The sequence below is a fragment of the Micromys minutus genome, assembly GCF_963924665.1.
Source record: "Micromys minutus genome assembly, chromosome: 31".
NCBI lineage: Eukaryota > Metazoa > Chordata > Mammalia > Rodentia > Muridae > Micromys > Micromys minutus.
Window position 1 is genome coordinate 16,580,693 of NC_137966.1, and position 11,838 is coordinate 16,592,530.

General features: G+C 50.7%; 1 protein-coding gene across 3 annotated transcripts; it reads left to right on the forward strand.

Annotated features, from left to right (window-relative positions):
- The first annotated feature begins 1,898 nt into the window (after positions 1–1,898).
- On the forward strand, positions 1,899–11,272 carry ZNF205 (zinc finger protein 205). Of its 3 annotated transcripts, none has more exons than XM_080942194.1 (7): positions 1,899–2,364; positions 2,523–2,659; positions 5,415–5,628; positions 5,839–5,930; positions 6,453–6,573; positions 9,051–9,158; positions 9,406–11,272. In XM_080942194.1, exons 2-7 carry the CDS (start codon positions 2,603–2,605, stop codon positions 10,455–10,457), a joined length of 1,644 nt encoding a protein of 547 aa, XP_080798320.1. In that variant the 5' UTR covers positions 1,899–2,364; positions 2,523–2,602; the 3' UTR covers positions 10,458–11,272. The 3 variants fall into 3 exon arrangements, with proteins under 3 accessions (XP_080798320.1, XP_080798321.1, XP_080798322.1); XM_080942195.1 differs by having other exon boundaries at positions 1,899–2,128; XM_080942196.1 differs by lacking the exon at positions 9,051–9,158.
- The last annotated feature ends 566 nt before the right edge of the window (positions 11,273–11,838 follow it).

An 11,838-nucleotide genomic window follows, 5' to 3' on the forward strand; every position in this document is an offset into this window, starting at 1 on the left:
TCCTCTGCAAGGACAAGTGTTCTTAACCACTGAGCAACCTCCCAACCCTACGAACATCATGAAGTCCTAGAGCAGAGTTACAACTCCAAGCTACCCAGGCCACATGCAAAGCTTCCCCTCAGTACAGAGCCTAGTGTTGCCAAATGTTCTGATTCTTTAAAAAAAAAAAAAAAGTGTGTGTGAGGGCAGGTGTTAGAGAACAGCATTGTGAAATCTATTTACACTTTTACGTGTTTTCTAGGAATCAGACTCAAATCACCACACATTCACAGCAAATACATTTACTACGGAGCCATCTTACAAACCCAAATGTTCAGATTTTTAAAAAATTCAAGTTTGCCTGGATGGTGGTAGTGCATGCTTTAAATCCCAACACTGAGGCAGGTGGATCTCTGTGAGTTTGAGGCCAGCCTGGTCTACAAAGCAAGTTCCAGGACAACCAGGGCTGGGTCCCCCCCCCCCCCACGCACACACACATACACACACACACTGTAGCTGTTTCCAGACACACCATAAAAGGGCATTGGATCTGTCTGCCTGTTTGCCGTTTGGGATGAAAGGTCCAGTCTCAAGAAGACACAGTCAGCAGGCACAGGATGAATTCCTGTAGCCCCTGCCCTCCTCAGGAAGTGAACTCCTGGCTAGGGCACCATCCTAACACTCCTGTGCTCTGCCCCAGAGAACAGTTTGGACTGAATGAGAATCGCAGTCACTTTCTTCCCCTTTGGAGCCTTAGTTACCCAGGTCTGAAGGGAGCATCAGGATCATGGACAACTGGGCCAGCCTCTTTTTAAAAGCTATTATTATTTTATTGTCCGAGTATAGGTACTTCGCCTGGATATATGTTTCTGTGTTCCCTGAGCATGCAAGGCACTTGCAATTCAGAAGAGAGTGTCAGATCTCCTGGGGATACCACCACATAGGTGCTATTGAACATAAGTCTTCCAGAAGAGCAGCTGCTGCTCTAAGCCTTAGAGATATTGCTCCATCCCTCCACCCCACCCTCTGTCGTGTGTGTGTGTGTGTGTGTGTGTGTGTGTGTGTGTGTGTTTGTGTGTGTTTTCAGATCTCTGTGAGTTAGAGGACAGCATACATAGTTCTAGGGAAGCTAGGGCTACATAGTTGAGACAACAAATACATAGTATCTCATTTAGCTCTTCGAGTACTCTGTACAATGTGTAGTTGAGATATATTCATCCCCCATCCCTGCCCCCATTCCTCTCAAATCCACCCTGGGCCAGTCTCTATACACTTCGATTATGGAGACAGGTAGGCATCAGGATGGGCAACAGGTATTCCCATCCTGTTCCCACTTGCAAACAGATCGAGCACCCTGTGCCAGTCTTGGAGGACTCCAGAGAGTATGTGGCCTTCTGATGTGTGGAGTGCGTGAGAGAACGGCTCTGCCCTTCAGCACAATGCCGCTCCTTTAAGAATGACTGCAATGCTGTCTTTGCGTCATCAAACACTCAATTCTGTCCAAAAATGAATATATGAGACAGGGTTTCTCTGTACAGGTCTAGCTGTCTAGGAATTCGCTCTGCAGATGTGGCTGGCCTCGAACTACAGGATTCAATGATCCGCCTACCTCTGCCACTCGAGCTCTGGGATTAAAGGCATGGGCCACAACGCTCCGAGCATCTTCTGTTTTTCTGTTTCGTATTCATAGACACCGCTGGGTACAGTAATCATTGAGAACCAGCACTGTGGATCTGACATTTTTTCCTAAGCCAAAAGCAGGTGCAGCCGAGGCTAGGGACCCCAGAACCGGAACTCTCTAAACCGGGAACCCTGTAAAGCTGCAGCTGAGTGGGGGAATGGGATCTGGAAAGGACTTCCTGTTGTCCCTAATCCCAGCCTCCACCGGGCTTCCCCACCGGTTCAGTTCTGGCTGCAGAGACTCCTTTCACCCTCGGGAGGGGGCTCCATCCCCGGGGTCTCCTTTGCTTCCACCTTGGTGAGAAGGGGATGCTAGGGAAGGCACCTGAAAATCGGCTCGTGCCATCCGCTTGCAGAAGGGGACAGGGTCAAAGGTGGAAGGCTTCAGGCTGGCAAGAGATGACGAGGGGGCTGGACCCAGGATTGGGAAGATGAGGACCAGGACCGTGACCAAGATGAACATAACCAGGTGGGAAGCTGCAGCTTTGAGAGGACGGCTGGCAGTGGGCAGCTGGTTTGTTTGTTTCAGGCGAAGCTCTCTCCAGCTGAGGGACACAGCAGGCTTCAACGCACTGGCGTCTCCTTGGTAGGCTCTCGGCAGAAGTTTCTGCACCTCATGACAAGAAGCCCTATTTCCCATTCAGCCCTCACTTTCCATCAGCTGGCTTCTCTGAGATTCGGGGCTCTTGCTTCAGTGACGAAGGGGTCAGTACCATTCCTTTCAAAGAAACCAGAAAATATCATTCACCACGGGGCTCCCTCCGCCGGGGCAAGCAGACTTCATAATCACTGTGGTCAGCCATGGGGAGTGCGAGGTACTTCGGAAGTGTTCCCGAGATAATGATTTCTTTCCTCTTTTCCAGGATCTTGGCTAAAACCTGGAGGGGGCTCGATTAACCGGGGAGAGAACTATTTGCTGTTTTTCCCGGCTCTGAAGTGGAAGATGTCTGCAGACAGTCAAAGCATCGTGGCTACCGAGAACAAGGAGAAAACCCATGAGGTATGGAGGGCTCCTAGCTAGGGAGGGATGCCTTGACCTGGAGGAGCGGGTGTTCTGACGTCTGAACAAAAGGCAGCATGAGAGTTCCTGTGAGAACGGAGCTTCTCAATTGGCACTGGGCAGGGGTATGGGAGAAGAGGTGGAATCATGGGAAATAACTTCCATCTGGTCTTTACAGTGTAACTGTTTTTGCTCTGTCCAGTAAAGGGCATAGCACCCACGGAACACAGGGAAGTCCTCTACTTCCCACTCACTTTCTTCCTCATGGCTCACCTCTGTGGGTCCAAGTTCTAGTCTGCCTGTTAACTGTTGCCTGCCCATGTGTGGCATGGTGTGTGTGTGTGTGTGTGTGTGTGTGTGTGTGTGTGTGTGTGTGATTGCCATTATTGTGGGTCCAGGTTCCTTGGGCTTGGAGCTAGAGGACTCTGACTCAGCCTCAGGCCTGGGGTATAACCTTGGGTGTCTGCCCTGCTCTGTGGGACCTACGTGTGCTGTGTGTAATGTTGACTCATTCCCACCTGTCTTTCTAGGTCACTGGTAGGCCGGAAGGAGACAGTGAGTGTGTGAGTTGTCTGTAAGCCGTTTGCCTGTGTATAACTGATACCTCCTGTGGTACATGAGCCGGGAACGCCCAGAACTCCTAGACCAAGTCAGGAATTGGGATCCTCCCTCCTGGTTTTGCTGGTGGTTATAAATATCAGTAACTATAGGGCTAGTACAAGCGCTGCCATCTTTATAGAAGCTCAAAGAATCGTTATCAGTATCCAGTGTGCCTTCCTCTGATACCCGATGAGCCTTTCATATCTGCATTCTCCGCTGACGTCAGACCCTGTTAGCCACATGCTGGAGGAGTAGCAGCAGTAATCGCTTGCATTGTTCTTTGTTTATCTAGAACTTTTTGGAGCAACAACTGTCTCTTATCCAACCACTAGCTCCTTGTAACTGTTTTATGCAGGGGGCAGAGCATTTGAGTCCAGACCACCAGTCAGTCAAGGGGATGACTAGATCTGGTACCCAGATACTCTGAAGGTCCCAGCAGGGAGGGGAAGGCCAGCTGGCTACATCATGGTCTTGAGGTGGGAACTCACCAGGCTTCCCCCAGTGCAAGGGAGGAATGAGCTTGGTGGCTCAGGCCCTTCTTGTATCTTCCAGCCTGGGTGTGTTGGCTTCTTGTGGCTGCCTAGGAAGTCCCCACTAACAGAGGGGCTTAAGACCACCTTAGTTTTTAATTCTTTTATAGTAATAGAAGCCCTGGATGGCTTTCAGGAGGGGAGACTTTTCATGGCTCTGGCTATTCCCAGAGCAGGTATGTGTTTGGCTCCATCTTTGTTTTCTGTGCCTCCTCCTCCTTTCCTCTTCTTAACTTAATTTTATTTATATGTATATCCATGTGTGCATGATGTGTGTGTGAGTGTGTGTGTGTGTGTGTGAGAGAGAGAGAGAGAGAGAGAGAGAGAGAGAGAGAGAGAGAGAGAACGTAGATGCTTGTGGTCCAGAGAGAGTGGGAAATTCCCTGGGGTTGGAGTTACAGGTTGCTCTAAGCTGCCCACCAGGGATGGGGACCTTAACTCGGGTCTTCTGAAGTGGTAGTAAGTGCTCTTAACTGTTGAGCTTTGTTTGTTTTTGAGAGTCCTGGGGAGCAGACCTGGTAACACTAACAAGCACTCTATTACCGAGCTATGCTCCCCAGCCTCCTGCCTGTGCACCTGTGGAGGTGGGAGGAGGGAGAGAGACAGACAGACAGACAGAGGGCTGCACTCTGGTTCTCATACACACGATAAGCAGTCTTCTGCTAAGTTACATCTCAAGGTCTCTTTTGGCTTTTTATTTTTGAAACAGATTTGCTAAGGTTCTTATGTGGCTTTGAACTCTCTTAATTTGCTAAGGTTTTTATGTGGCCTTGAACTCTCCTAATAGCCGTGGTCGGTCTTGAACTTGCTACCCTTCTGCTTCAGCTTCTCGAGTTGGCACCACCAGGCCTGAGTGTACCGTCTCTTCTTATCAAGTTCTGATCACTGGATGTAGGGCTAAAGTTCCAATGATTTAATTTCTTTCTTTTCTTTCTTTCTTTCTTTTTTTTTTTTTTTTTTTTTTTTGTAGCCTTGGCTGTCCTAGAACTACCTCTGTAGAAGAGGCTGGCCTTGAAATCACAGTGTTGAGATTAAAAGCATGAGCCACCACTGCCCGGCTCTGATGACTGAGTTTCAAGATTGACGGCTTAATTTTCTCTGTAAAAACCTTTTCTTTAAACCAGGCCATATTCTTGGTTTTGTTTTGTTTTTTAGATAGGGTCTCATGTAGCCTAGAACTGCTCATGTAATCAACCAAGGATGACCTCGAACTCCTGATCTTCCTGCTTCCTCTTCTCAAAGGCTGGGATGAGGGATGACAGGCATGTGCCACTACACCTGACTTCAAATAAAGTTACAATTATGGCCGACAAGGATTTGTGGGGGATGCAGTTTAACCCAGCACATTTAGTTTTCTCCTATATTAAAAAAAAAAAAAAAAAAGCAGTCTACGGTGCTGTGTGCGGTATGAGGCTTGAGTGGACAGGTGGCAACTGCTTTCACGGTGTTGTCCCCAGGCACTTTGGTGGGGGGTTGACATTTTCCGTCTCCTACTGCCTGTCCTTGCTAGGGTGAGCCCTGGGTATGAAAAGAGGCTGTCTCTATGGTGTGCCTTATGTTTGTACCATTGCTGGGTATCTCTGCTGGGTCTGCAGCCCACTGTTGATGGGGACTGTGATTCCCAGGTTCCAGGTAATGAGCAACGCTGTGGAGACTTGCTCCCTGGGCAGGAGGAGACAGTGCCCTTGGGAACCTCTCAGGAGTCGACACATGTTAAGGCAGAGCCAGAAGAGCCACACTGTGAAGGGGCATCACCAGAGGACAGGACCCCAGGAACACAGGACTGGATGTCCCCAAGTCCTGGCTCTAAGGGCAAAGCCCCATTCCTGCCTGGTGGAGGTAGGAGAAGTTCTTTCTTGGAGAGGCCTCCTGGGGGAGGGTTGAGGGTTTTACCAAGGGATGGAGGGGCCAGATTTCCATCTGCTTCCTGGTAGCTTTATCGTGGGTAACCTGCTTCTTGGGTTAAATTTGGGGTGAGGCTCGAGGTAGCTGGGGAGCATCAAGGCCCAGCAAGATGCTGGCTGTGCTGAGAACCCCGTCTTCCTGCAGTTCTCTCTTCACCCTGGATTCCCGTACTGGCCCGAGGCGGACGCACCAGAGAGCGGCAGATGGCTGCAGCTCTCCTCAGTGCCTGGTCCCAGGTGAGTGACGCCCGAGGGTCCCCAGCTGCCCCAGGACAGAGGTGGGACTCTTCCTGACCATCACATTCTACTCACTTCTGTAGCTGGCTCAGCATGTGACTCCAGAAGGCTGCTTCCCTCTTTACATGGAGTTAGGACCTACTGCCTGTGACTTGCTAAAGTGTTGCTGGGGCCGCCTGAGAACCCTTGCCTGGGCGTGGGTCATAGCAGTCCTGGTATCCTGGCAAAGCTGTTGGAGAAGCAGAGCAGCAGAAAGAGTTAGAGACTCTGAGAGATGAGCTTGGGGTAGAGGCTCTTCGAGGGCCTGACCTTTCGCCATGTACCCTAAAATGCTGCTTTGCTCCTGTCCATCGTCTTCCTCAGAAGGCCATCTTTGGGTGGTGCTTATGACCAACCATCAGATCCAAGTGATGGGGTTCTAGGCGGGCGGCAGCTGGAAGGCCCGGTCTTGTTCCACATCTTGGAGTTTCCTTACCATGTTCGAAGCTAACCCTGAATGATCTTTTCATCATGCTGTCTCAGATGCCGGTGACCTTTGAGGATGTGGCTCTGTATCTCTCCCGGGAGGAGTGGGGACAGCTGGACCACACACAGCAAAATTTCTACAGAGACGTACTACAGGGGAAAAGTGGGCTGGCTTTGGGTAAGACTCGTCTGCAATGGCTTCCAGTAGCCTCCGGAATTTCGAAGGCTGCCCCATCATTGTCTCCCTGCCCACACCTTACCTGCCCTTTCCTCTCTGTTCTTGGACAGCATTGTTCTGCCGAACCGTCCACACAGAGGGACATGCTTGCTTCTGTCCTAGGACAGTAAGGGGCCTGTTGAGTTCTAGAAAGAAGGTGGGGGGCTTAACATTACATTTTGTTTGATCCACTTAGATTGGAATTTGAATGGCCAGTGTTGGGTGCTGAGGTCAGATCTGTAAGCCCAGCAGTAGGGGGGCAGAGGCAAGGGCTAGAGGGCTGATGTTTACACAGGGAGTTCCAGGCCTGCCAGAGCTAAGTAGTGAGACTTTGTCTCAAAGGATATTTAAAAAGGAAGGGGCGGCCGTGCAGGTTAGGGGCTGCAGCACTGCCCAGTGTTGGCTTGGAATCTTGTTTCTTCTTCCCCTGCATTCATATCACAGGTTATTCTCCTCAGCTCCCAGCTCCAGATGTGTCCACTCTTCTGGAGGCTCCTGGTCAGACATGTCATCAGCCACCCTCCCACATCGTCAAGCTAGAGGCATTGCAGCCTCTTCAAAGAACCCAGAGGACAAACTAGCTCCTCATTGTTGTCCACCCGTCCATCCGCCCATGCACCCGTCCATCCGCCCATGCACCCGTCCATCCGCCCATGCACCCGTCCATTCATTATGTAGCTATAGCTATTTCTAATTTGCTAGTTAAGATCCCTGAGTTTAAGCAGTGTGTCTGTGTGTGTGTCTGTGTGTGTGTGTGTGTGTGTGTGTGTGTGTGAGAGAGAGAGAGAGAGAGAGAGAGAGAGAGAGAGAAGTCCATGTTTTTTGGTGGTGGTGAGTTGTTTTTGAGACAGGATTTCTTTCTTTTTTCTTTCTTTTTTTGTCTTCTATTATTGGCTTAATTTTTTTCTTTAAGATTTATTTATTTGTTTATATGAGTACACTGTAGCTGTCTTCAGACACACCAGAAGAGGGCATAGGATCCCATTACAGATGGTTGTGAGCCACCATGTGGTTGCTGGGATCTGAACTCGGGACCTTTGGAAGAGCAGTCAGTGCTCTAACTGCTGAGCCACCTCTCCAGCCTGAGACAGGATCTCTATGTAGCCCTGGATGTCCCGGAACTCACTTTGTAGACCAGGCTTCAGGCTTTCTCTGCTTCCCAATGCTGGGGTTAAAGTTGTGCCAGTTCACTTAGTTTTGTTTGTTTGTTTTTTGAGACAGGGTCTTTCATTGGCCAGGAACTCACCAAGTTGTCTAGGCTTGATAGCCATTGAGCTCTGGGTACCCACATGCCCATCATTAGAACTATAAACTGTCTGGCTTTTGATGTAGTTGCTAAGGATGGAACTTAGATCCTCACACATGCTTTGCTGGCAGGCACTTGACTGATGAACTATCTTCCCAGCTCTGTGGCCTTGGCAGTTCTGTTAGTGACTGGGGTGGTGGTCCTGAGACCCCCCCATACTGGGCACACCCCACTCAGGACCCCAGTCACCCCTGTAATTATCTTAGGTTTGCTTACCAGCCATTGTTAGCATTTGCCAGGGCCCAGACCAACAAGTCCAAGAAAATCCTGGAGATTAGAGGAAATTTAGCATTCAGCAGAGTCGTGATCTAGCAAATGCCTTTCCTCCCTTGAGGCATGGGAGTCACAACTCTCAGTGACTACACGGAAACTCCTCAGGGACACGGCACATGAGTCCTGTGGTTGTCAGTGTCCCTGCCTAGGACCTGATTCCCCCAAATTCAAGTGCAGGAGTAAGGTGGCCGGCCGGCCGTCTGTGGTTCTTACTGCTGGGCCCAACTGACTGTCCGCCATGAGGGGGAAAGGGCTCCCCCTGCTGAGCCGAGCAGGCTCTGCTCCTCCCTCTTGAGTTCTGTTATTTGCTCAAGAGATAGGGCAGCCTAGCGATGGGAGAGGATGACTCTCACCTATTCCCAAAGGGTTTTGTTTTATTTTCTTTTACTTTTATGTGGTGCCAGGGATGGGACTCGGGGTCTCTCACATATCTACTTAATTGGTTCATTTGTTTGTTTTGGGAACAGTGTCTCATGTAGCCCAGACTAGTCTTGAACTCTTTTCTTTTTCTTTTTTTTTTAAGCTCTTTATATAGCTGAGGCTGACCTTAAATAACTGATTTTCCTTCCTCTACCTCCTAAGTGGAATACCAAAATTATGCCGCTAAGCCTGGATATTTTAAATTTTTGCTTACTAATTACTGAGATAGTATCACTGTGTAGTCTAGGTAGGGCTTGAGCGAAGTGTCCTTCCTCAGCCTCCCTGGTGCTGGCTTGTTTTTCCTTAGCTTTCTAGATGAAGGTTTTTTGCCTTATATAGTTGAGCCGGGGTAGAGATGGAACGTGGTGGGTGGAGTCGGGTTGGGGGATGATCCTGCTTGCTGGGCAGTCTCAGAAGTTCAGCTTCTCTTTCCGGACAGGGTTTCCCTTCAGCAGACCTTTCTGGTTTCCCCAAGTTCAGGGGAAGGGCCAGGCGACAAGCTCTAGCAGGATCACAGGAGCTGAGGAGAGGAAAGACTTTGGTTCAGGTGAGGGCCTTAGCCAATGCTAAGGTTTGGGGATCCTCTTGTGAATATGCATGCAAGGGTCTTCAGACCCCTCTACTTCTTGAGGCTGGATATTGCCTTGAGGGGGTCCCCTAGTTTCCCCTTGCTTGTTCCTGGCTGCAAGAATCTAGCTCCTGGGTGGTTTTTGTTTTTGTTTTTTTAGCTCTGCCCTCTTATTCTGTGGGCTCTGCGGAAGTCTGTCTTCAGTTGTCTGTCTGTCTTTCTACAGGAGCTGTGGAAATGGGGAGAGTGGTACCGACCCTGGCCGTGGCAACCCTAGAGGGCACAAAATCCATAAGGACTAGGGCCAGGTGGGCCCCGGGGGAAGACCCAAAGTGTGGTCAGCACGTGGCTAGTGGTCCGGGTACAAAGCTGGCCAGAGACACCGGGGAAGCTAGTCCGCTAAAGCCAGCCCCATCCGAACTACATCCTCTCAAGACCCCAGAGGACAGAAGCCCAGAGAAACCCAGTGAGGGGGAGGAGGCCCTGAAAAGTGGCGAAGAGAGCCTGGTACTCGACGGTGACACGGGCAAGAAGACATACAAGTGTGAACAGTGCGGCAAGGGCTTCAGTTGGCACTCGCACCTGGTGACACACCGGCGCACACACACGGGCGAGAAGCCTTATACCTGCACGGACTGCGGCAAGCGCTTCGGCCGCAGCTCACACCTCATCCAGCACCAGATCATCCACACGGGCGAGAAGCCCTATACCTGCCCCTCGTGTTGGAAGAGCTTCAGCCACCACTCCACGCTGATCCAGCACCAGCGCATCCACACCGGCGAGAAACCCTACGTGTGCGACCGCTGTGCCAAGCGCTTCACCCGCCGCTCGGACCTAGTCACACATCAGGGCACTCACACCGGCGCTAAGCCCCACAAGTGCCCTATCTGTGGCAAGTGCTTCACCCAGAGCTCCGCCCTGGTTACGCACCAGCGCACCCACACTGGTGCCAAGCCCTACCCGTGCCCGGAGTGCGGCAAGTGCTTCAGCCAGCGCTCCAATCTCATGGCACATAACCGCACGCACACGGGTGAGAAGCCCTACCACTGCCTCGACTGTGGCAAGAGCTTCAGCCACAGCTCGCATCTCACTGCCCACCAGCGCACCCACCGTGGCGTGCGTCCCTACTCCTGCCCACTCTGCGGCAAGAGCTTCAGCCGCCGCTCCAACCTGCACCGCCACGAGAAAATCCACACCACTGGACCCAAGGCTCTGGCCATGCTTATGCTGGGGGCGGCGGCGGGGGCGCTCACGGCACCCCCACCTGCCCCCACTTAAAAGACCGAGAAAGAGCAGGGAAGCTGGGACAGCCCTGCTGATGCTAGGGCCCTGGCATGGGAGAGGGACTGGGGCGAGGGCAGGGAACTGCAAGGTGCTACTTCTGGTAACATGGGAGGACCCAGGGCTAGAAGGGTGGGCGCTCTAGCTGCAGATTAAAGGCCTGGATTTCAAGCTGTGCTCCGTGACTGTCTGCCCGTGGCTTGAACTGATCTCTGAGCATCGGGTAGTTCTTGGTTCCACAAGAGGTAATCCTCGTTCAGGTAACCCTGAGTCACCACCGTTGACCTGGGAAGCTTCTCTTCCCTAGCCTTGAATTGGGACACAGTCTCTTTTGTCAGACGTCTATTTCAGAACATTAGGGCCTTTTTGAAAAAAAAGTACAATTATATGTGAGTCGGGTACGGTGGTGAATTCCTTTAATCCCAGCACTTGGGAGACAGGCAAGAGAATTTCTGTAGTTCGAGCCCAGGCTGGTCTACAAAGCGAGTGTACGGCAGCTAGAACTTTTACACAGAGAAACCCTGTCTCGAAAACCAAAACAAAATTAATAATAATAATAATAATAATTTTGTGGTTGTTGGTATCTGTACGCGTTCACAGACGTGTCACAGCGCACCTGTTGAGGTCAGAGGACAACTCAGAATTTATTCTACCATGTGGATCCCAGGTATGAAACTCAAGTTGTCAGGCATCTTTACCTGAGTCATCTCACCCAGGTTGAGACCTGGTTTCTTGTAGCCTAGGGTAGCACAACCCAGCTATTTAACGGGTGCTATTGCCTGCACATTCTAGGTCCTGGGATTGTAGGTGCAAACCACCCAGCTCAACTTGAGACCATAAGTCTAGAAACAAAAGCTTCTAAGTTCAGGTTTCCCAACCTGAAGAAAGCCAGTTACTTCTGAAACTATGAAGCAGCTGGTATGTCCAGCTCTTTTGTCAGACGTCTATTTCAGAACATTAGGGAACTCGCTGAGCCCCGCCCCCTTCATGGTCTCTTAACCGCCTTCCGGTCTCTGCCCGCACCTGCACCTGTGAGCATACATAATTATCACATATCTCACACATCATTAAAACATTTTAAATCGTTCTAAAAAGATGTTTTATTTAGCTGGGTGGTGACGGCACATGCCGCTCATCCCAACACGTGGGAGGTAAAAGCAAATGGGTCTGTGAGTTCAAGGCCAGTCTTGTCTATAGAGAGAGTTCTAGGACACCCAGGGTTCCACAGAGAGAAACCCTGTCTGGGGGAAAAAATGTTTTAGACAGGGTCTCAAGTATCTGGAGTTGGCCTGGAACCCAGTGTGGCGTCAAAGATGACCTTGAACGACCTGCCTGTCTCACAAACTACAGATGTGTGCTACCATGCTTGGCTAGATGG